This window comes from Elgaria multicarinata, chromosome 5, assembly GCF_023053635.1.
Source record: "Elgaria multicarinata webbii isolate HBS135686 ecotype San Diego chromosome 5, rElgMul1.1.pri, whole genome shotgun sequence".
Classification (NCBI taxonomy): Eukaryota; Metazoa; Chordata; class Lepidosauria; order Squamata; family Anguidae; genus Elgaria; species Elgaria multicarinata.
The window spans coordinates 59874831-59901079 of record NC_086175.1 but is presented as its reverse complement, the minus strand read 5'-3'; the positions used below and the strand labels follow the sequence as shown (position 1 = coordinate 59901079).

Below are 26249 nucleotides of genomic sequence, written 5' to 3'. Positions count from 1 at the left end.
GAATTGAAAGCAGTGTTTTTCAAACTCTGTTTTCTTGGAAGCTTATCAAGGATTATTCATTTGCCTCCACTGTGCCCTACTCTAAGCTTAACTGCAAACACAACGGTGACTAACATACTAAGCTCCAGAAATTCAAACAAAAAGAAACAGTTGATCAAATTGAAGATCAGTAATGGTGAGCAAGCTTCCCTTCAAAATGGTTTGCCTGACTACTCTATCTTCTCCTGTGAAGGAGCCAGAGGGGTTCGCTATGTTCAAGATACACCCTTGATTCATTCAGGGTAACAATGGGGCACAATAAACCTGGCCAAAGTGCAATCCAGACTAGCTAGGCACCCTACATCATACTCCAGAATCCTGTGAAATGTTCCTTGGCATATAAATTGATGTGGGAACAGTTCTGATGTAGAACTTGAATTACTGTGAATATTATATAAACTGAATAAATGGAATACCGTATGCTATGAGTGTCGTTGGATGTTTGTGCATGATGTCTGTTGTAGTTTGCTGAGTGTCAGATACGTTTATGGTTTAATTTGTTTTTAGCTGTGTATATTTATTGTTTTATACTGTATGCTTTATCTGTACACTGCCCTGAGATTCTAATGATATAGGGCGGGATACAAATGTTTTAAATAAATAAATAAATAATACGTTTGCTATTTTTGGAAAAGTTCAATGTATTCTTGTGTGACATGCCTGAATCTTGGCGGGGTGGTGGTGCTCGTTTTACAGAGCAGACTGTAAATTGCAGTCTTTAAAAAGTGTCGTCATAGCTTTGAAATATAAATTGAGAAATTGCTGTCAAACAAACTGTCTAAAATATATCTTGTAATGACAATGCCACTCAATAATTAGGATGGACAAAACTGTCTTCCATTTTCTTTAATCATATCTTTTTCAAGCGCAAGCTTCTTCCTTCCTATTTTTGCATGAGTTTGTGAATGTATTTTTTTAAATGCACACAAAAAATCATTTTCTTTAATGTGCAGTTTTGTATGCATTTTTTGATTGGAGAACTGCATCAGAAAGTTCAGGGGTCTACAGGAATTGTAGGATAATTGTACGCCAATTCTAGTATTAGTTCACAAAGTTCAAATTAGATTGATTCATATTAAAATGCAAACCAAATTAATTTCTTCCCCATCACTAGAGCTAATATTTTTGCAACTAAGATTGTAGTGCCTGAATTTGCTTTCCTTTTCCCCCTCCTCCTCCCTCCCAGTCCCCTTTCCTTTTGTGTCATGTCTTTTAGATTGTAAGCCTGTGGGCAGGGACTGTCAAGAAATACTTTTGTAAGCCGCCGTGAGAGCCTTTTTTGGCTGAATGGCGGCATAAAAATCCTTAAATAAATAAATAAATAAAATAAAATAAAACCAAGTCATAGACCTGGTTCAGATGACATGGCCCATGGTCTGTTCTAGAGTTAAGAACATAAGAAGAGCCATGCTGGATAAGACCAAGGGTCATTTAGTCTAGCATTCTGTGTACTCAGTGGCCAACCGGCTGTTGATCAGGAACCCCAGACAGGCTACAAGTGCAATAGGCGAGAGCCTTTTTTGGCTGAATGGTGGCATAAAAATGCATAAATAAATAAATAAATAATATGATCTTTGTCAGTAATTTTTATTGCAGGCCACTTTCTAAGATTTTTCCTTTAGTCAAGTCTAGGGAAAAGCACTTGTAAGCATTAAAAAGTTAAAGTGCGACACTGAGAGTAATTTTTGTACCAATTGTAATGTCTGAGAAAATACTGGTAGCTGTGTCTGTAGAAATTTTTAAACTTCCTGTTATGTTGTTCTTGTTTCCTTTCCTATTCTTGCTTCCTGTGCAGATGAATAAATATATTTTCATTTTGAGTAAGATAACTTATAGCAGTTTAAGGCATGAAGGGAAGTAGTCTGCGTTGTATGTGCCTGTATTTCCCAGAACTGTTCCTGAACTAGAACATGGAGTGAAAATGTAGGCTCTCAGGCTAGGAGGGGATCTACACAGCGTCCTGAAGGCGCTTCCGTGCGCCTCCAGTGTGCCCCGAAACTCCTTGTATAGATCCTGCCTACCTGGCCAGAAGAGGAGGAGGCGGAGGCCCTTCTTCTTGCTGTTATCATGTTCCCCCAGCCCGCTCCGCCTCGCGTTGCCAGCCCTTTGCTTGCCTAACTTCACCTCCTCCTCCCACTCGGCCATACTGCCGATCTGGGTTTGGGGTGAGGGTCTCCTGGCCCGCCCGGCAAACTCCCCTCCCTCAGCCCCAACAGAGGCGGCTCCCAGGGAGCCGGGGTCTCGCCACTGCTGCGTGGTTTCAGGCGCTGCCGCCGCATGGTTTCAGGCGCTGCCAACCGCTGCTGCGCCAGGGGAAGTCCTCCCGGGCAGTCTGGGGCCTGGCAGATGGTGTCCCGAAGGTCGGAGAGCTCGGCGGAAGAAGCCGCCGAGCCCAGAAACTTTTCGCCCCGTCCCCGTGAGGGGCAATGCGGGGCCGCCGCCGCTGCCGCCTCCACCTCTTCTGGCCAGGATAGGGGAGGATCTACACAAGGAGTTTCGGGGCGCACTGGAGGCGCACACAAGCCCCTTCAGGACGCTGTGTACATCCTCCCTTGCTCCTAGGTTCTTACACACCTCAACACTTCTTGCAAGGTTCAGGACTAGTCGCTGATAGTAGAGATGTATGAGAAATTTGGTTTTGGATCTGGGTTTTTCCAGTTTGAACCTCCTGGACTGAACACATACTCAAATGGAATTTGCGGTCAAAGTCCGTACACTTCCAAGCTTATAATATGGACAAAAAAAAAAAAGGAATTGGACAGCATGTGTGTATTTTAAAAATGCACACAAAAGCACTTTAGTTAACGAGAGAAGAATATGTACATTTCAAAGATGCGCTCAATGGGGGGGCGTGGCTTGGCTCTGCTCAAGATGGAGGCCTAATCTCTTGCTGCTCTGAACCGTGGGCACAGTAAGCATTTGGAAACTGGCTTTAAGCACTAGTTTTTTCTTAAAAGTGGGGGGAATAGTGAGGGGATGCAACAGAGACTGCAGCCAAGGAGAGAAGCTGCAAAAAAACAAGTCTCAGAGGCCTTGACACTGACAGCCTATTTGACAGTGCAGATAAAACTGAGAAGGCCGCAATGGCAGCAACAAAGCCTAAGGCCGGAAAAAATAGCAGGGAATTAGAGGAGACTGTTAGCAATCATGATCTCCTTCAATACATCAAGCAATTAAAACATGATTTAACAGAAAGCTGGACTATAGCCTTTAAAGCGCTACAAGTCACAGTAAAAGAATTAGCCAACAAACAAGCTGAAACGGCCGTATCTGCAAATACAGCCCTGGAAATGGGAATGAAATCACAATCCCAAATTAAGAAAATGACAGATGCAGTGAGAGATTTGCACATTCAGCTGGAGGAACATCAGGATCACAGCAGACGTCGAAATTTTAGAGTACGTGGGATCCCAGAAAAAGAAGAGGGGGGAGACATGATCAAGTTCATAACAACCTGGCTTTCTGGCTTAAACTTAGGAAACCAGATTTCAGGAGAAGACATAGAAAGGGCACATCGATCCTTGGGAAGGGCAAACAACAATGGCGGTCCCCCGAGAGACATTATTATATGCTTTGAAAGGTATACAAAGAAAGAGCAAATATACAAAGCTTTGCGCAATCTCCGTACAATCAAATATGAGGGCGTAGATCTTCAGATTTATCAGGACTTATGCCCAGAAACCCTAGCACGTCATAAGCGTTTTAAACCTTTCACAGATGTTCTCCGTATGGCCAACATTCGTTACCGGTGGGGCTTCCCCTTAGTGGTTCAGCAAGATGGTCGTTTCTACACAGCCTCATCTGGAACCCAGGCGATTGCCTTATTGAAAAGCCTGCACTTGGATCCTCCAGACTTTGCTACAGATGACACCCCCATGGGCTCATGTGGCCACTCTCCAGATTGGTCAACTGTTCGAGGGCACAATAGAAGGGCTGGAATTCGACGTCGTCTAACAAGGGCAGATGGTTCTCCAGACCACAGTCGCTCCCCTCACCCAGATTGAATATGGATACTCATTGATTTGTATGGCTTACTAGGGAGGCTTGGCTTTCACCCAATGCCCTGTACTGCACCTCCTACACACATATTTAACAGGCTTTCCTTGAATACCTATAACCCCATCTATGTGGGCTTTCAGCAATGCCCACGGTTCAAAAGAACTTTATGATTTTCATATCAGATGTTTAGAATTATTTCCCCTCCTGTTGCCCCCTGGAAACACCCACAGGTGACGATCACTTCTAGTGATTTCGTGGAGGTCTCGCTTGTTCAGACCTCAGCCTGTCGGTGGCGTTTGTTTGTTATGTTGTTTTGTTATATTAATGTTGTTCAACATGGTAGTTCCCTCCACGTGCATGCTTTCACTGGGTGTCCTATATCCTCTACTTTGCTTTCTATGCAGTGGTTCATATCATCTAAGCGCTACTTACCAATAGCTTTGTTTTTTTCTGGACTCTGATGGCTGACAAACTGAAAATTCTATCATTTAATGTAAAGGGTCTGGGTTCCATAATAAAACGTGCCAAAGTGGAACTGATGCTCAGGAAAGAGCGACCCGACATCATTCTGCTACAAGAGACCCATCAGAAATCTCAATTGAAAAACAAAATTAAGGCCAGATGGATTAAACACTACGTATGCTCCCCTGGTTCTTCCAAATCAAGAGGAGTAGCCATAATTGTGGCTAACCAATGCCCATTTCAGATCTTGGACACATGCTGTGATACACAAGGCCGTTACATTTTCATTTCGGGACTCTTGGGCTCTGAGCAACTCACAATTGGATCTATCTACGCCCCTAATGTTAATCATGCTCATTCCTTCAGGGTATGTTTTTTACCCTAGACACTTTTAAAAAAGGTCAGGTAATCCTTGGAGGTGACTTCAACACTGTACCCAATGATGAGATGGATCGCTCTAAGGCTAAGTCTGGTCGACCGCAATCCTCAACTTTTCTCATGGACCTTCTTCAGGAACAGGGCTTGTGTGATATTTGGAGAGTTCTACATCCGCAGGATAGAGACTTTTTCTGTTTTTCTGCAAGACATCGCTCCTACTCCCGTATAGATCTCCTCCTCTTATCTGAGCCCTTAAAGGACAAAGTGACTACAGCTGACATAGGCAACAACACAATGTCAGATCATGCCCCAATTTGGATTGACTTGACACTTTCAGAAGATCGCACCAACTCTTATTTCTGGCGCTTGGACCCTCATCTTTTAACTAAACAATCAGTTCGAGAACAACTGCAAAAAGATCTCTCTGAATACTTCCAATTCAATGACCTGACAGAAATCTCAACTGATATCTTATGGGATTCTATGAAAGCGGTTCTTCGAGGATCGTGCATCAAAGAGGCTTCACAGATAAAGAAGAAGAGAGAGGCAGCACGCACCAAGCTACTGTACGACATTTCTCATCTCGAAGCGCTTCATAAACTCACCGGCAGTCAAAGGACATATAGACAACTAATGGGTAAACGTGGTGAACTTATTGCTTTAGACACACGTACTGTACATAGATCCTTGGCATTTCTTAATCGTTATTATCACAAATTTGGCAACAAAAGCTCTAGGCTTTTAGCCAAAGCCTTACGCAGAAAAATGGCTAAATCTCGGGTCTCACATATCAAGTCACCTCAGGGGGACCTTCTTTATAAGAATGAGGAAATTTGTAAGGCATTTGGAAATTTCTACCAAAAATTATATACTACAGACAGCCCTGATGTGACCAAGATAGACGCATTCTTAGACAGGCTGATTATCCCTAAATTAAAAGTAGAACATAGAACTCTTCTTAATAGTCCCATAAGAGCTGAGGAGATAGAAGAGACCATAAAACGTTTAAAAAATGGGAAATCACCAGGCATAGATGGTCTTGGGGGGGAATTTAATAAAGCTTTTAAAGTCACCCTTACTCCCTATTTAGTGAGATTATTTAATTTTATTTTAGAAGATGGGGAGATTCCAGAATCCTGGAAACGCACGCGCTTGATAACCATTCCTAAGCCAGGACGAGATCCCCACCTAGTGAACTCTTATCGCCCAATAGCGCTGCTTAATCAGGATGCTAAACTCTTCACATCCTTGCTTGCTCATCGTCTGAACCAGTTTATAACAGAATATGTAGATTAAGATCAAACAGGTTTTATGCCAGGTCGACACTTAGCAGATTCAGTGCGCAGGATACTTAACTTAATTCACCACAGCGAAAGCCAAAAGTCTCCTTTGACACTGTTTTCTCTTGATGTTTTCAAGGCATTTGACCGCTTGGAATGGCCTTTTATTTTCCGCTTATTTCATAAAATGGCGTTTGGTAATCAATTTCTTAAGGTATTGAAGCAATTGTACTCTGATGCTAAGGCAACAGTATGTGTTAACTCTTGGGAATCAAAAAGGTTTCAAATAACTAGAGGCACACGTCAGGGCTGCCCACTCTCTCCACTTATCTTTGCCATTGCAATAGAAGCCCTAGCAACCTCAATTCGGGCAGACCCAGCTATATCGGGGCCTAGAATAAATGGGAGACATCATTGCATCAATCTTTTTGCTGATGATATATTGCTTATGTTAACAGAACCTAAAGTTGCTCTTTCTGCTCTTTGCACACATCTGGATACCTTCAAGGAAGTTGCTGGTCTGGAGGTCAATTATGACAAATCTGATTTGCTCTGTGTTAATATCCCTTTGGCTGAACAGAAAAATATTCAACGAATTTTCAAAGTCTCTTTAAGATTTGGCAGTTTAAAATACTTAGGCATTCAGATCACTAAGGAAATCAAACAACTACGTATACGCAATTTTGATCCTTTATGGAATGGCTAAGAAAAGATATGACACTGTGGAAGAAACTTAAATTATCTTGGCTAGGGAGGAATGCAGCCCTGAAAATGACTTTGTTGCCTAAACTGTCTTTTTTATTTCATACCCTGCCAGTAGAGATTCCTGGAAATGAGTTCAAACATTGGCAACAAGCTCTATCCACATTCAGTGGAGGGGGCAAACGCATCCGGGTCAATCAGGCGACACTATTCCGACCAACTAGACTAGGGGGGTTTGGTGTCCCAAATCTTAGGCTGTACCATGATGCTTTTCAATTGAGGCAACTACTCAAAATAATTAGAAATGAGACAGCAATCCCGTGGCTGTCAATTGAAAGCTCCCCCTGCATCCCTACCATCAGGGCGATCCCATTCCTTCCAACACTGGAAAAACATATTAAAACAATTAATAACCCATTTTTGAAAGCAAATTTAAAGGTATGGGCAAAGTGGGCAAAATGATTTGCACCATCCCCTTCCCCCCTAACCCTGATTTTAGACCACCCCCGATTCAGAGATCAATTTGCAGGTTGGGAAGAAAAAGGTTTTTTCCATATTCGTGATCTCTTTATACAAGGAAAAATCATATCAATGCAACAATTAGAGGCAAAACTGAGCCCACTCCCTTGTACCTGGCTCCAAAAACTGCAAATAGTCTCTTTTGCAAATGCTCTATATCAATTCCATAACATTCCACGCTCGCTTACTATATTTGAGAAAGCTTGCCTGACTTATTCTAGAAAGGTTAAAGGGGGAGCTTCTGATATATATCACATGATGTTGGATTGTCAATTCCCAGATAAGGGAGGGTTAAAAATGATTTGGGAACATGATCTGTGCACCAGTTTCACTGAAGGTGAATGGAAAAGCTTGTGGCAATCAGCACCCTATAAAACAATATCAGCAAAAGTTAAAGAGCTCACTCTGAAAATCACTCACAGGTGGTATATCACCCCTGTTAGACTGCACCATATTAGTGCTAATATATCCCCGCACTGTTGGTGTGGTTGCTCTGTTCCTGGCGCTTATATTCATCTTTGGTGGGAATGTCAACAGGTCAAAACTTTTTGGTCAAGGGTTTTCCAAACCATTACAAACATTATTAATGTTGAAGTAGAAACTGACCCAGCACTGGCTCTACTTTCTATTTTTAGGAATGCCAATAGAAACATTATTCCCAAAGCCTTGGTCACCCATTTGCTGGTTGCAGCCAGGTGGGAAATTGCCCAATTCTGGAAAAGCGACAGACCTTTTGACCATCAACGCTGGTTTGATAAGATTTGGAAACTAGCTTTAAATGATAAATTGACACAACATAGCAGGTTAGCAAGAGGAGAAATAACATCAGACACATTTGTGGAAAACTGGTTGGACTTTTTCACATTTATTAATATGAATCCTGGCGAACCTAGACCCCCAATGTCTCAGGAATCCTTTTGGTCGGAGGTTCTAACTTAACCTGCATCTTTTTCTGTACCAAGTGCTTATTGAAGGAATGAACACCCATGTTTTTTTATAGTGGTGCTGTGGGAACATCTATATTGTTGTTGAGTGTTTTCTTTTATTCTGTGTATTTATTGTATTTGTCCTGACTTGAAAATCAATAAAAATAGTATTAAAAAAAAAAAGATGCGCTCATTGCATATATATGGGAGAATATGCACAAAAATGCAGACAAATTTTCATGCAAAAAGGAAAAAAACAAAGCTCGCAACCTTATATGGGCACGAGTTGGAACAGGTTTCGAGGTGAAATTTGAAAAACTTCTGATATGCTCGTGTTTTGCTTGTATAAACATTCCTACCTGATGGTAACTTGCTTCATTTCTATAAGATCTGTAAATTTGTGACGAGATCTGCAGCTCACTAGTAGATAGTAGCTGCTTCACCTAAAGGTGTTTTCATGTGACTTTTCCCCTTCCCCAAGAAGTGACTTTTTTTTTTTGCAGTGATCTCATGTTAGAAAGCCACACAGGGCTCACTCTTATAAATGATATATGCAGTCAAATGTTTGAGTCTTATCTTCAGACAAACAGGGTAGAAGCCTTCACAAGCTCACAGTCCACTTATCTCCTCACTGCAAGGTAACTGGAAAACATAATTTTATGATTTGTGCTTGCAAGGAAGAGTCAGTCTTGTTGATATTACTATCTATAACTTTGGAAGCAAATCTTCAAGTAACTCAAGTTGCTTTCTATGGGCTTCAAAGTATAGTGTCTGAAATACTTGTGTGAGCAATTTCTTAAGGGCGTGTTTAGAGATTTTCTTTGTTTGAGGATCTCACATTTGTTTATTTTGGGGACATACAGTCCTCTTCCCTTCCAGAACATGCTGTGTTTTGCTGGGTACCTACACCCACACAACAGCTAGAGGTTGTTAGTAAAATGCAGCTCTTTCCTTTTGGATAGTGCTTCTGTCATCACAAGAGGCACAGCTCTGACCATTGCTGGTGCGATTTCTGTCATCATTATAAACCATTCACGTTTTTTAATACTATGTAGGATAAGCATTTGTCATTAGGCTTTTAAACATTTGAGATGAGGTGAACCCTTGATGTGCCAGTAATAGCATGTCATTACTTTATTTCCAGCATTAGGCCATCAGCTACATATGTATTGGGGGCACTGAAAACATTCATATTATAGGTTGGTCAAAAGGGCGAATGTGTTTCTAAGCTATGCCTAAATCCCTCCTTGGAAAATGTGATTATGCAGTTGGTTGTTCTCCATGTTCAGTACTGTATTTCATTCTAGGTTCTTGGCTCCAGTGCAATAAATTATGTCCACAAATACAGGTATAAGTCACGTTAACAGGACCTTGAATACTTGAAGTAGTGGGATTCAGCTGTGATAGGATACAAAACTTTCTTATAGAAGCTTAATGTGCTCTTGTGAGTCCGCAATACCTTTCAGTTTCCTCTTAATTTGTCTTCAGCTAGGTATGTATGTTCCTGACGTACAGTGCCTCTCAATTTACATGTATATTTGGTCTATGTCATTTGGTTATATATCTGTGTTATATAATTCCATTTGAATATGTAAAATACTCATTTTCTTATGTTTAGGTAAAGCAACTGGTGGCTGTTCCTGCTAGCTTGAGCTTACTTGCTGTCCAGGTATGTGCTGCTGCTCCCGAGAAAGAAGCTTCCAAAAAAAACTTACTGAAAGTTGATGAGGTAAGAATCTGTCCTCTCTGTACTTAATTGTTTTGGGTTAGCCATCACCCAGTTTTAGTGTGCAGATTCTTCAAGTAAAAAGGTTTCTCTTCCTTCTTCCTGTTATGCAATAATGCTGTTTACACAGATGTGTCTCACAATGGTGCAGTACTGCCTAATGCTTGTTTGTTGTAGAAGAACTTGAGAGTTGTCCAAATACTGTTTTAGTCTAAAACAGCTAATAACTAACTTCATGTTTGCCACGGTTCACAGCTTTCACTCTATACCAGTCCAGCTCCAAAATCAAAATATGTGGAAGACCCACGAACGCAGTTGGAGGAAGGCATTGGTTATCTGCGGCACTCTCTGGAGCCGTATACAGCCTGGTTTCAGGTATAGCAGCTTATAATATCAAGATGAATCCCAACAACTGAGGAACTCTGTTGTAGACTCAATTGTGTGTAGATCTCATTCCAGAAATTCCTGTGAGTGGAACCAGTTCCTCTTGTATACTAAACTGGAAATGCATCTCATTGTTATCATTTTATCAACACAATGTCTTCAACTAATTATGCTGTTTTCTGAAAGCATACCTGGCTGTCTTAACAATAACCAACACAGTATTTGTTTAATTTCAAACAAAAACTGGTTGACGTATTGCTTAGTTCTTACTAAGGTATTCGCAAACCAATTTTGTGATTGAAAATGCTCAATTTGTTCTTTGTGGGAGGTAGCACTGTTAGTTGGGTTTTCTCGTTGTAAGCTGAGAAGTGCGAATAAAAGGAACTTTTCGGATAGATACTTGTAGGCTAAGGAAATGTAGGTCCACTTAGAAAACCACTCAACATCCACCCACCCAGGTTGGGAAAGCAAGCAGTGCATAAGGGGAATCCCCATTACCTCGGATCAATGATCAGACATAACGGGAATTCCCACCCACTTCCCAAGCTCCAAGTAGAGTTTTGGGGGTGGGACTTGGGCAGGGCCCACTGAGCATTTATCAGGACCTTTGTTTTTCCCCCCTTTAATTTGAAACAGTGTAAGGAAGTACATGCTATTGTCTTTAAAATTTTACAAGTATTCCAACCCCGCCCCCCAAAAACCCTAGTCAGCGTAAAATAACATTAAAATAGCACTGTGTGCATTGACTAGAAAAACTTTAAATTCTCTCTAAATTGTAGTGTTTAGATAATATACAGATATCAAGCTAGGAACAAAATTTGACAATCAATTGACCTTTATCATTGGCTTTACAGCCTGCCCTTTCCTAAAGTTCCTTTCCTGTGGTTCTTCTTCGTGGTCTCTGTGCATCACACAAAATGGGCTCTACGCCTGCGCGGAGTCTCGATTGGGGAAAAAACTTCTATAGCTGAGGCGTTTTTGGCGGGAACCCCTCCCCCACGCTCGGAGTGCGCATGAGCAAGCTGAGGGGTTCCCGCCCAGAAGCTCAGTTCTCTTTCGACCGCCATTGTGGTGACCTCGTTGGGAAAATTCTCAGTAGAAAATAAAATTGTAAGAGGCGTTTTCTTCTTCTTCTTTCTATCCTTCTCATATTTCTACTTTATTATTATTGTTATTTTACAATTTTCTTTTCCTATTTTTTCGTGAAAGGCGAAAACGCCCGAAAGGGCGCATGGCCCTCAAGGCCCCGTTCAGGAAGTGTACGAAGTGTGGAAGTAAACTTCCCCCCTCAGACGGACACTCCTTGTGCCTTTTGTGTTTGGGTGAAGCCCATATTGTCGAGACCTGTCGTTTTTGCCAAGCTTTTTCCAAGCAAACACGACGACACAGGTCAGATAGGCTGAAAGCCCTGCTTTGGAGCAAAGCCTTACAATCAGTCGAAAAACCCTCGACATCGACTTCTAGCACTATGGAGCCTGTTGAACCTCCCCCAAAATCTCCTTTATTGGCTCAGGAACAACAGCCGGAGATACCTGTGACGCCTGGGAGAAGTGTTACGCTTTCCATTGCCAAACGATTAGCAAAGAAAGCAAAAAAGGGCAAAGCATACTGCCTCGTAACCAGAGGAGTGCAGGAAAAAGAGATATAAAAAATCTCTTAAAAAGAGTGTGCTGAACCCTACTCGGCCGTCTTTTCCTCCTCTGATGAAAACCAGAGGAGTGCAGGAAAAAGAGAAATAAAAAATCTCTTAAAAAGAGTGTGCCGAACCCTACTCGGCCGTCTTCTCCTCCTCTGATGAAAACCAGAGGAGTGCAGGAAAAAGAGAAATAAAAAATCTCTTAAAAAGAGTGTGCCGAACCCTACTCGGCCGTCTTCTTCTCCTCTGATGACTAATATACCGATGTCGACGGTCGATACCGTACAATCCCCATCGACATCGAGGAATAATCCTTTGCCACAAACTTCGGCGGCCGAGGCTTCGGCATCGATGCCGATACCGGCACAACCTCTGCCACCTCCACCGCCGCCGCCGCTTCTGTTGTCACCTATACCGACACTAAGACCGCAGTCGGCACACGGTCCAAGATTGACTTCAACGTCTGAAGGGGAAATCAGAGACATTTCTCCCACTCCTATACCCCCTGGTCAGACGCGACCTGAGGACAGGCGCTATAGACACGACTCCCCAGAGTCCATTCTTTCGGGTCACTCAAGGAGAGGCTACTATTACTATGACAGACCACCGCTGTCAAGAGACAGGTCCCGTTCACCACACCATAAGAGATGGGAACGGTATCCTTGCAGTGACCAATATTACGGTCGAGACATGCATTATCAAAGACCTTATGAAGGACAGTGGGGATATTCTCCCCAAGCCTATCACGCCCAACTACCATACTATGGGGGACATCCACGGGCTGAACCTGTAGCTAGACAGTCCGCTACAATGCCTAACCTTCAATCCGCTCTCATCGATGCCAGTACACAGCCAATGCAACCGCCTTCAACTCTACCTCCCAGTATACAGGCATCCCAACCACAACAACTGGAACCACTCATTCACATGCCGGTTCCTAGAGTCAATTCTCCATCGTCTCCTCACGACGATTATGAGTCTGATTCTTCATCTTCGTTGTCGGCGCGACCATCCATTGCGTCCCCAGATATAGAGGTCGCTCCACAAGGGGGCACCTCTCCATCAGAGGATTTGGGTCATTTTTCCGACCAGATTATTAGAATGGCTCAAGCATTAGGTCTACAAGTCGAACAATCCACATCCTCGATACAGGATCCGGTCTTCGACTCCATCCCCTCCGATACCTCAAAACCAGTGGCCATCCCTATGTTACCAGCCTTACTGGAAACTATTAAACAATCTTGGAAGTCACCTTCGACTGCCCCGCCAACATCTAAGAGACTAGAAGGGATGTACAAGGTCCAGAACGCAGATGTCCAGTTCTGGTTTGAGCATCCGCCTCCGAACTCCATCGTCGTCGAGGCCGCTCAGGGAAAAAGCAGACATCAGCATTCATCACCTGTCGATAAAGAGGGACGTCGTTTAGACCTCCTAGCACGCAGGTTACCAAGCAGCAATGTCGGGTTACCAATTACTGCTATGGGACAAGATGGGGAAATTGATGGAACACTTACCTGATGACAAGAAGCATTTGGCTAGACTCTTCTATTCCGAAGCTTCACAGCTATCCCGTCAGCAGATACATACTTCCAAACACCAGGTTGATTGTATCGCAAAAACTCTGACAGGAACCATAGCACTCTGTCGACATGCTTGGCTCCGCTTGGCGGGCCTTTCTCAAAAGGCTCGCTCTAGAATAGAGGACTTACCATTCGACGGTATCGGGCTTTTCAATGCCGACACCGACAATTCCCTCGATACCGTACAAAAGGCGAGAACAACAGCCCGCCGTATGGGGTTCAACCAACCCCAACAACAATTCCACTCTCCCACTATTACCATCAATGGGAGACTATCACTACCGACACATGGGTCCTCTCTATAATACAAAGAGGATACCGCATAGAATTTTAAACCCTCCCTCTTCTCGGTAATGTAAGGGTTACACCGCCTACGGTACCTCTACTCCAGGAGGTCGACATGCTCCTTAGCAAAGGTGCCATCGAACCCGTTCCATGGAGTCACCTTAAAAAGGGTTTCTACTCTAGGTACTTTACCGTACCAAAAAGAGATGGAGGAATTCGCCCTATTTTGGATATGCGTTTGTTAAATTTACATATCACAACCAAAAAGTTTAGAATGGTTTCTTTGGCTTCCATTACCCCACTATTACTTAAAGGGCAATGGTTTGCATCCATTGATCTTCGCGATGCCTACTTCCACATCGCGATGGAGGGCACATACCAAAGATATTTACGTTTTATAATTGGCCATAACATCTTTCAATACAGAACTCTCCCTTTCGGCTTATCCACAGCTCCAAGGGTCTTTTCAAAATGTATGTCTACCGTCTGTGCCCACCTTCGTCTCAACGGTGTAGAAGTTTTTCCATATCTTGATGATTGGCTTATTGTAGCACCAACAAAACAACAACTTCAAAATTCGATACAAATTACTTGCAGTCTATTATGTAAATTAGGCCTCTATATCAACTATGAAAAATCCCAATTAAACCCCTCACAGGTCATTCAGTTCATCAGGGGGATTCTCGATTCCGTATCCGCCCAAGCCTTCCTACCGGCCTCTCGATGCACACGCATCATCCATCTTGCTCACACTTTTCGATGTCGAACCCACATATCAGTGTTCAAAGTACAGCAGTCATTAGGCCTTATGGCCTCCACCACGGCAGTGGTTCAATATGCCCGCCTAAAGATGCGACCACTTCAATCTTGGTTTCTGAAACACTTCAATCCTCAAAAAGACTCAAAAAATCTCTTACTGTACCCTCCGACAAGAGTAAAAGACTCTCTTGTATGGTGGACGGTAATCGACCATCTAACACAGGGAATCCCGTTCAGTCAAGAACAACCAACAAAGATACTGACAACAGATGCGTCAATGAATGGTTGGGGCGCACATTTAAGCTCCCTAACTGTCCAGGGCTTATGGTCCAAGAAGGAAGCCAGACAGCATATAAATCTTCTCGAACTGCGAGCAGTTCAAAGAGCTCTCGTTGCGTTCGAATCCCAGATTACAGGACTTTTTATACAGATAGCCACAGACAATACCACAGTGTTTTCGTATCTGAACAAGGAGGGTGGCACCAAATCGGAACGTCTTCTAAAGTTGACAATGAAAATCTTCGACTGGTGCATCTCAAGACATGTCACTTTCACTGCCATCCATATTGCCGGCACTGAAAACATACTAGCCGATTTCTTAAGTCGTTCCCATCATCTGGCACACTCAGCAAGACTGTAGCCAAATCAATATTCCAAACATGGAACACGCCAGACATCGACCTTTTTGCCACAGAGACAAACAAAATCATTTGCAATTTTTGCAGCCGAGCAGGTCTAGGCAAGAACTCCTTGGGCGACGCCTTCACACTGCAATGGACGAACGCCCTCTTTTACGCGTTTCCTCCTTTTCTCATCATACCCAGAGTGATTGCCAAGATAATAGCCAACAAGACCAATTGTATCTTGATCACTCCCTGGTGGCCGAGGCAAACGTGGTTTGCCGCACTTCTACGATTGTCGAACAGTCGATACAGACAGCTTCCACTGTTACCAACACTGCTGACACAACAACAAGGCATAATCAGACACCCCAATCTACAAACTCTGAGGTTAACAGCATGGAACATTCAGTTCTCCAATCTGATGTAACTTCCACTCGATTGCAAGACATCCTAGAAGCAGCTAGGAAACCATCCACTTGGAAGTCGTATACACAAAAGTGGACTACCTTTGAGAAATTTGCCAAAGATAACAATTTCAACCCTTTCTCTTTCACCATGGACCAAATTCTCACATTTCTGTTATCCCTCTCAGAAAAGGGCTTATCAACGTCTTCCATACGCGTATATCTATCAGCAATATCATCAGTCCAGTCCAATATAGAAAATTCAACTGTGTTTTCACATCCTCTGTCAAAACGCTTTTTGAAGGGACTCAATAATTTAACTCCACCAATCCGTGCACGTATACCATCCTGGAGCATCTCAGTTGTACTAAATTCATTAACTTCAAAACCGTTCAAACCACTAGCCGCAACAGACCTCAGGTTACTCTCCTTTAAAACGGCCTTTTTAATAGCCATTACTACGGCTCGGAGATCGAGTGAGCTTGCAGCTCTCCGTATAGATCCCCCTCATCTAACTTCCCATAGGGATAAAGCCATATTAAGGCCTGACATAGCCTTTCTGCCCAAGGTGGTTTCAGAATTCCATCTGAATCAGGACATTGTTCTTCCTGCGTTTTTTCCTTCTCCATCATCACAGATACACTGGACGTACGAAGGACGTTAGCTTTTTATAAGCAGCATACAGAACCTTTTCGCAAGTCACCCCGTTTGTTTGTCACCTATCCGGGACAACATAAGGGTATGCCTATTTCATCTCAAAGACTTGCACGATGGATCGTTGAGACTATCAAGCTGGCATACCAACTTGCCAAACTCCCTCTGGACACAAATGTCCAAGCCCATTCTACAAGGGCGATGGCCACCTCGACAGCCTTCGGCAAGGGCATCTCCATCCCTGAACTTTGCCGCGCTGCAACTTGGTCGAAGCCATCGACTTTCGTGAAGCACTATCGCTTGGACACGAGAGCGAGAGCCGACTGCTCTTTCGGGAGGGCTGTTCTTTCATCGATATTGACATAAGGACACCGACCCACCTCCTGTAAGTCAGCTCGCTAATCTCCCATTTTGTGTGATGCACAGAGACCACGAAGAAGAAATGCAGGTTGCTTACCTGTAACCGTAGTTCTTCGAGTGGTCATCTGTGCAGTCACACAACCCACCCTACCATCCCCACTTTGGTGTAATAGCTATAGTAACTTATGTCTTTCTTAATAACATTTATATATATATATACGGGTAGTTACCCTAGGGATATAGTAACATTGTTTTGACAAAACTTTATTTCGGTATCGACACCTTCATCGATACTAACATTTAATACTACTGTAAGGACACTGGGTTCGGCATCGATGTCTCCATTGATGCCGGCAGCTTTTATTTTTGCTCGGTTTCGAGGCCACAATGTCGGTCTCCATGAACTGAGCTTCTGGGCGGGAACCCCTCAGCTTGCTCATGCGCATTCCGAGCGTGGGGGAGGGGTTCCCGCCAAAAACGCCTCAGCTATAGAAGTTTTTTCCTGATCGAGACTCCGCGCAGGCGCAGAGCCCATTTTGTGTGACTGCACAGATGACCACTCGAAGAACTACAGTTACAGGTAAGCAACCTGCATTTTTACTTCTCAGTTTTTCCCAGAGTTAAGGTGCAATCTTATGCTTATTTAGACAGAAAAAGGTCTTACAACTTCCAGCATGCCATGCTGGGGCACGCTGAATGTTGTAGGACTTTTTTCCCCTGTCTAAACATGATTGTACCCTTAGTCGTTCCAGCCCACTTAGAAAAACTAAGAAGGAAGAGAGAGGAAAAGTAACATTCTGTCAATGCTCTGCAACTATAGGTGCTACTTGGGGAGGGAATAGCTACGTTATGAGGACTCTCTGTTGTACAGTATATCATCCCTTCTTCCCCAACCACAGCAGTAAAGCCAAGACACCTTGCCCCTCTGTTTAAATTTATTTATTTATTGCATTTTTATACTGCCCAATAGCCGAAGCTCTATGGGCGGTTCACACAAGTTAAAACATAGCAATAGTTGTTTCACTGTTTGCCTCCTGTCTTTAGGACTTTTCTGGCAAAGCCTCACCAAAGGTAGAAAAAGCAACTGAATATGCTAGAGGTAAGATTTCTGTAACTAAATGATGTGGTTATGTGGCAAGATTATAATACAATGTTATGTATTCTGTTAGATTGAAACTACACTGAATGCTGTCCTACTTACTTATCCATGTTTGTGATCATTGTTTGTGTTACCTTATCTTAATCATATGTTCTCCAAATAATAGTGAAAGAATATGTAGAAGGTGGAGTCACGGGATTTTTTTAAATCCTCAAGTTCCAAAATATACTTTACTTCTTTTCCATATGACAAAAATGTTTTCTTTGATAGCACTTGTGTGTGGGTATATTTGGAGCATTTAAAAAAAGCAAATATGCTTTTTTTAAGTGCTTCAGCTACATTTATTCTTAGGGCACCCTGCCCTACAGATGTGTTAGCATATAATTCCCATCACCTCTTAGCACCGTCACAACAGCAGTGATGACATTAGTCTGGTTTGCACAATCACCACAGCTTAAACAAGCCATGGTGATGTGCTGGGTAGTATTTGCCTAATTACCTGTCCAGGCATGGCTTGTTGTGTTGTCTGAAACCAGGTGACATGACTTATTTGAGGGGGAAACAATCCTCAAATAACCTAAGATCCAACCATGTGTTATTCGAGGGTTGTTTCCCTCTCAAACAAGCCATACTGCCTGGGTTTGGATGACACAACAAGCTGTGCTAGGGTAATTAGGGAAATGGTGCCCACCAAACCTTGCTTAAACTCAGTCAATATCTAGAGCAGGGGTTGGCAACCTTTTCTCTGTCAAGTGCCTCATTCCCTTATGGATAATTCCGGAGGTGAGCAGCGCCAACACCAATGTTAGATAGAAGAGCCAAAAGTGAGTGGTTCTCTTTTTCTCCCACTTGCTTTTCTCTCTCTTCCTGCCACCTCCTTTTTCCATACCATCCAACAAGCCACTAGAGAAGGGACAGATTCCTCTTGCCAGATGTCTGAACTTGATCTCATCCAGGGGCTTTTGAGAATAGGCTGTAGGCAACATGAAATTAGTCTCAGGGCGGCAGGTGCCTAGAGGAAGGGTAGGGTTTCCCCCAGAAAAAAACTTTGATGCGTCCAGCACTTAGGAAGGAGTGATATCTTGACAACGCAAGCACAGTCTTAGCTGATGTGGTCTGTAGCATATTTACAGCGGTCTGGCACATTGATGTGGTCTGTGGCACAGTTGTCAACAAACACACATTTACGGCACTAAAGTGGCAAAGTTGGATAGCACACTATAAAGAAAGGGAGACCCTGTTGGTGGGGAGAAGTTGGAGAACGATGCTGTGAGGTGATGCAAGGCTGTTTTGGCAGCCAAAAACATGTCTAGGCCTCCCACAATCACCGGTCACAAGGTTTTAGGGCTTCCTCAAAATCTATGAACTCTGAGCTTGTGTTGAAATACTCTGTGTCAGTGCTCCTATACAAACATCTAGGCACAGACTATAAGCAGCCCAGTCTTATTGACCTATTGAAACGAGGAAATGCTTCTATCTTTTTCTGTCACTACTGGCTACTCGTATTTCTGCACCTTTGCTGCATAGACCAATGAGGCACCAATTAGTTGCTGCACATTCATTTGATGCAGTGCATTTGTTTTAATGGCGCACATTAGGCACCAAACAATGTAATACAAGGAACATAGGAAAACTGTTACAAGCAAAATATCTTTATGCTATTTTTGATAAACAGTTCAGTGAAATTGCAAAACAAACAAAAATCTTTAAATGCTTCCCTTTGTAGGGCACAGGTGGACATCATGTGGCCTGCATGTAGCCTCCCTGTCTGTTGTTTTTGTGTCGTCCCGCCCCCATCCACCTCCACCAAATTTGCTGTCCTAGAAGCTTCTTGGAGAGTGAAAACAAAGCTCACACTCCTTGCAGGCCTTCTGTCTTTTCAAAATTGATGCTTTTTTGCGGCTCCCATGACAGCAAATTTGGTGGCAATGCTGGTAATGGCAGGGGTGGGGCAGGGCAGGGCAATGGGGCTCACTGACCCCAGAAGTTGCTCATCCCTTTCCTAGAACATAATCAGTTATATCCAGCGATGTTTTTTCCTTAGTGGAAAGCCCTTCCAGTCACTTAAGGTGGCACACATAATTGTTGCAGATGTCTCTCCCACCCACCCACCACTGCAGCCCTCCATGCCATATCCGGTTCTATTCCAGAGGGTCCCCCAACCCTTGAGAGCAATTGTGAGGGATGACAGAGTGTATATGTAGGCATGGTGGAAGGGAAATATGGTGCTCTGATGTGCAGGAGCGCTTTCTGGCACTCCTACCATAGAGAACAAGTAGTTAATAGGATGTGGGAAACAGAAGGATACTTATTTAGAATAATTTGACTGGCAGTCAAACCAGACTTGATATAGGAGAGTTCTGTAATTGTCTTCTAATTCTTTTCTCTATGCTATTTTCTGGTTGAAAATTGCTCCTTCCCCAGGTGCTAATTGCCCCCTAGTTAAATCTTCTGCACATGGGCTGGGGACTATTTTCATTGAAAGGATTAAAGCCTTGCAGCCCGATTCTGAAACTCTCATGTCACATCTAACTAACCATGGATGATGCAAAGGCAGGCAAAGCAGAATTTATTTTTAAAGGTGTTAGCTGCAAATGCGAGAGATTATTCACAGCCCTGCTTTATCGCTGTAGCATTTGAGACTGGCCACGGTCAAAAAAGATTAAATAGCAAATACTTGCAAGTTTCTGAAACAGGTGCTTTGTTTTATTATTACTTTAAAATCTTCTGTAAATTTTAGGGAGAACGAATCAAATATGAACAAATTCCAGTGTTCATATTTCTGCAATTTCTGCTGCAGCAAAAAGCAGTAACAGGTCTTGTAGCAAAGACGTTTTGTTTTTTCAGTGGGCTTTGTTTACATATTCATAGTAATGGTTCACATCTATCTCTTACATTGCTGGGCCTTCTAGCTGCAATAATACAGACACACACCCTTCCGAGGCAGCAAATTTGGTGGTGGGCACAAAAACAGCTATTGTGGGGGCACATGCAGGCCCAAGTATTGTCCACCCCAACCTAGAAAGAGGTGCATTTTTTTGCTTTGCAGTTTCACTCAATTGTTCCCCGTTTTACCATTGTTGGAAATACTATAAAGGAATTTTGCTTATGATAGGTTCCCTATCTTTTATTATATTGTTCTAAGCCTATTGTGTTCTGGTGTGCTTTGTCTTCCAACTGAAGATAACACTTCATGCATTAGAAGTGGGCTATGACGTTTACTTCTTGGGAGGAGAGCAATGACAAATCTTGATGAAATAGTTAAGAGCAGAGACACCACACTGACAACAAAGGTCCGCATAGTTAAAGTAATGGTATTCCCCGTAGTAACCTATGGCTGCGAGAGCTGGACCATAAGGAAAGCTGAGCGAAGGAAGATAGATGCTTTTGAACTGTGGTGTTGGAGGAAAATCCTGAGAGTGCCTTGGACTGCAAGAAGATCAAACCAGTCCATACTCCAGGAAATAAAGCCAGACTGCTCACTTGAGGGAATGATACTAAAGGCAAAACTGAAGTACTTTGGCCACATAATGAGAAGACAGGATACCCTGGAGAAGAGGCTGATGCTAGGGAAAGTGGAAGGCAAAAGGAAGAGGGGCCAACCAAGGGCAAGATGGATGGATGATATTCTGGAGGTGACAGACTTGACCTTGGGGGAGCTGGGGGTGGCGACAGCCGACAGAAAGCTCTGGCGTGGGCTGGTCCATGAAGTCACGAAGAGTCGGAAACGACTGAATGAATAAACAACAACAATGACACATGAAAGCGTATGCCGGAGTACGCTTGTTACTTTTTAAGTTGCCACCAGAATTGTACTTGTTCGTAGTTGAAACAAGAAATCCATTGAACTTGTTTGAAGAATTAATAATTCTAATTCTCTATTTAAGAATTTTAAAGTGTTTTAAAATTCTATTTTAAAGTGTTGGACAAGGGAGGTGCAGATTCAAATCCCCACTCAGCTCTGAAGCTCACTGTGTGAACTTGTGCCAATCACTATCTCAGCCTAACATGCCTCATAGGGTTATTGTGAGGATGAGAACTAGGTCCACTGTCTTGTGGTCCTTGGAGTTAAGGTGGTATTTAAATAAAATAAGACATTTGTAGTTGTACCAGTTATTTGTCCTAGGAGATATAAATATAATTAATGCTTCTAAATTTAATTGATCCTTTGAAAAGTGTATCCTTCATGTATGTATGATATGCTGTGGTCTGCTTTTTCTTTTAGAAGGCTTTGTGCTTCTGAAAAACCCACCTCCAGGATTTTATCCAAGGCTTGGTGTCATAGGTTTTGCGGGTCTTGTTGGATTGTTCCTGGCTAAAGGTATGTGACAATTTGCTATGTCTATTTTCAAATGTTGGTGTAAACCTACTTCTTCAGTGACGTGAATCTTGAACTAGAATAGTGTGGATTTTAATGTTCCTCTAATGCAGGAGTGAGCAACTTTTGGCCCATCGGATGTTTTGGCCTACAATTTCCATCAGTGCTACCCAGCATAGCCAAACATGAGGGATAATAGGGGACATAGGCCAAAACATCCTCAGGTTGCCCATCTTGCTCTAATGCCTCTTCAAAGTCTTCTACATAGGTATAGTTTTTTGAATTAGCGTTATTATCCACATTGGGTCTGATCAGACAACATGCTAAGCCATGGTTAGATCACTAACACTTTTGCAGCAAATAGTTAGTGAGCATGTTTAAACTGTGGTTAGGTAGACACTATGGTTAGGAATAATGCACACAACATGCTAAGCAGTGTGGTGTAGTGGCTAGAGTGTTGGACTGGGAGTCGGGAGATCCAGGTTCTAGTCCCCACTCGGCCATGCAAGTTCACTGGGTGACTTTGGGCCAGTGATAAAATGGAGAGGAGAAGGATTATGTTGGGTTCCTTGGAGGAAAAATGGTGGGATCAAAATGCAATAAATAAAAAAGGTTTAGCCCAAAATGCTTAACCACTGTGGCTTAGTGTGTCATCTGAACAGGGTCATAGTCTCTGTGTTTGGGGGGGGGAGGGGGAGGAAAGGCCATAGATTACAGCCGAGCACAGGTTTTGCATCCAGAAATCTGAAGTTCATTCCCTGGCATCTCCAAGGTAGTGGGAGGGAAAGACCTCTGTCTAAAGCCCTGGGGCTTCTCTATCAGTCAGTGTAGACTATACTGAGCTAGATGGGCCAATGCTTTGGCATGGGAGAAGGCATCTTTTATGTTCCTTGAAGACTTTAGGGTCTATGGTAAAGTGCACAAAACATTGCCCTCTTCAGTGAACTCTTTAGGAACATAAACACAGTTATTAGGAGTAGAGGAATTACTAATTTGTTCAGATACTATACAAGCAATATTTTAACTGTAGAACTAGTCTTCATGATCATCATGACTTGGGTAGATGCAGTGACAGATCAGAAATTATTGAGGAGGACCTAGTCCTGAAGAACTCTTGTCATCTTTCCTTCATGCCTATCATATTAAATAAGGGAAAAAAGGCTATCAGGCTACACTTAACATGCACATGTTTTAATATAGCAACAAACCTAGTAGCTCACAGTCCTTGGAAACTACTGAATAAATTAGCTCTCGAATCCAGATTGTGCTGCATTTAAAAGACTAACAAGCAGTAACTGATAGGATCCATGTTATCACTTCTGTCATGCAGAACTTGGCAGCTTTCTTTGCTTCCTGGGACACTTTGGCTTTCACTTAAAATGTAAAAAATGGGTCTACTCCTGATGATTGCACATAAGAATTTAGGATCTTGTGGTCAGGATCTGCAAAAGGCTCATAAGCCAGGGTAGTGTGCTCTCAGCATTCAGCATTGCTTTGTTCTTCACTACCTTGATCTTTAAATCCTATCCCACTGTACCTTTGTACCTAATTGAACGCTGTTGTGTAAACACTTTCATCCACAACCTACTCCCTGTCAAAATAACTCTTGTAGGAAACCATATTGTGTGAGTTTGCGTAACTTAGTATGGCTGAAGAACTTGTGTGTTAATGTTTTGATCACCTTAAATTTGTGCTTTAATGAGTAGCTCACATTCAGAACATCAGTTGCCATTGTTGAAAAACATGAAAAATAATGTATCTTTCTTCTACAACAGGTTCCAAAATAAAGAGGTTTGTGTATCCAGTAAGCTTCATAGGGATAGGTGCCTCTCTCTACTATCCACAGCAAGCCATTGCGATTGCTAAGGTTAGTAATTGTGAGAAATAACATTTTCTTTCTATTCATATATCTTTAAATGTGGCTTTCAGTATGGTAGATGCTTTCATCTGCTGTTGTCCTTGCCTTTGGAATGACATACCTACAGCTTATTTTTATGGCAAAAGGCTTGCATTTCAGTATCAGTATCAGTTAGGCAGGTTTTATGTTTATTTATATTTACTGTTGTTCTCTGCCTCGATCAGAATGGAGAGGCGAGTAAATAAAATTATTATTAATAATAATAATTTTAGAGTTTCCACGTCTGATACAGTGTTCATCATTGAACTATCTATGAAACATACATGCTCAAAACCCCACATGGGCTTCTTCTCATATTTGTATTCCCTAGGTCCTTCTTAGATCCCATATATGGGAGAAGTGTTCTAACATAGTTGTGTAATTATTTTTCTGAAAATCTTCTCAAGGTAGACCTGCAGAAAGATATTCACATATATTAATACTGTAAACCTATCTGTGGCAGTGAGGGTGGCAAAAGAATCATTTCTTTTCCACTTCCATTGCATCCTCATAGCCTTCAGCAATGCTTTTCTGGGCGGAGAAGGGACGATTGCAATCTGGCCCAGAGAGAGAAAGTTAGTTGCACCCTCGGTAGCACACTGTAACAAATTTGTGCGACATTTTGAAAGTATAGTCACTCACATCCATCAAGACTTGGACTCCACAGTTAGTGCAGTCCAATAGTGGAGGTGTGCAGAACTCCTTCTAGTCCAGTTGTTTTAGATGAGTTTCAGTTGTTGAGGCCTAAGAATGTGAACAAGGTGCTTGGTCATATTTGGCGAATTACTTATATAATTGACCCTTGCCCTTCTTGGCTTATTACATTTAGTAGGGAGGTGATAACCAGCTGGATGCAGGAGGTTGTAATTTCCTCTTTGAGAGAAGGAGTGTTGTCAACCACTTTAAAAGAGGTAGTAATCAGGCCACTCCTTAAGAAACCTAACCTTTATCCAGAAGAAGAAAACAATTGTAGGGTGGTTGCTGCAATGCAATATTGAATGAATTCTAGAAGTAATATGCTTTGAAATACAAAGATGTCACTTACAGATGCAGCCCAATGTGTTTACAAGCTGGCTTAGAGTCTTAAGTTAATAATTAATCATTTTCTATGTATCAGTTCTTTGAACTTCCCTTATGGAGAGCTAGTTCTAATTTTCTTTTCTCAAGCTGTCCTAAGCTACTTTTAAGCATCTTTCAAGCCCATATCTGACTATACTTTGTATAAGGCTGTGATTTGTTTTTACTGATTTGTATCCTAATATAAATTTAGGTTAACAGAAGGAAAGCTTCCTGTCCTCTCGTTCTTTCCTTCAGCCATCTGAGACCGTTGAAAATCCTATCTGGAGTGTCTGGGGGCCCTCCTGGATAATGTAGGATAGAGCCGCAGGAGGCTACTGGGGGCAGAGGGAAAGGGAAACTTCCCTTCCATGAACTTCCTTAAGTTGACTTACCTTAGGATCCAAGTCAAGATCTTTAACACTGACAAAACATTTAAAAATAAAACAAAACAGCTTTTTTTAAAGTGTGGAAAAACACCTACAAACACCTGCAATATGAATTCAGCAATCTTGTTAAGCTCGTAGACATGATGTAGGCCCTGCTCAGAGGGCTCTCAGCCTACATGACAGGGACAAGACATATGGGAAAAGATCAAGAATTCACAAATGGGCAATAGAGGTGATTGTCTTTAAAAGTATAAAGAAGAACAGATTCAAAAGGGTGACACGGTGGCAAAGATTGCTTTGCAGAAGCGTTATAAATTAAGGCAATAAAATACATTGTAAGGAAGATCAGCAAGGAAGGAGTTCCAGTAATCTAAAGGATGCATGGTGGATTAGGGATGTCACGGGCACTTGACTGAATTCAGGAATCTATTGTACTCGCCCCACCTCCCTGAACCTAGCTTGGACTTTATGGACCCATCCGCTTGCGCCCAGCAGCCGTCCATCCTCCATGCAAGCCACCGTTTTAATACAAGATGGGGACTCCAGATTTTTGTACATCTAATATTGTGCATGACAACAGCCATGAAGGGCCATTTCGGCAACATTAGAGACCTTTACGGCTGCCATTGTGAGCAACATCAGATTTATTAGAACTTTTCTTCTGCAGTCCCCAGACTGGAATGGCCTGCCGGAAGAGATTCATCAGCTTAAAGCTCTCTCAGAGTTTAAGACAGCCGTAAAGACTAGTCTCTTCCAGCAGGCCTACCCAGAAGA

The 26249-nt window shown here is 42.6% G+C and overlaps 1 protein-coding gene across 1 annotated transcript in view; it reads left to right on the top strand.

The window, feature by feature from the left end:
• The window catches only part of APOO (apolipoprotein O), a 36597-nt gene that overhangs the window by 4667 nt on the left and 5681 nt on the right, over positions 1-26249 (top strand). Inside the window, exons 2-6 of the mRNA XM_063126480.1 lie at positions 9924-10034; positions 10287-10406; positions 17761-17815; positions 22041-22136; positions 23909-24000. Coding sequence (XP_062982550.1) covers positions 9924-10034; positions 10287-10406; positions 17761-17815; positions 22041-22136; positions 23909-24000 — 474 coding nt within the window. The remainder of the gene's footprint in view (positions 1-9923; positions 10035-10286; positions 10407-17760; positions 17816-22040; positions 22137-23908; positions 24001-26249) is intronic.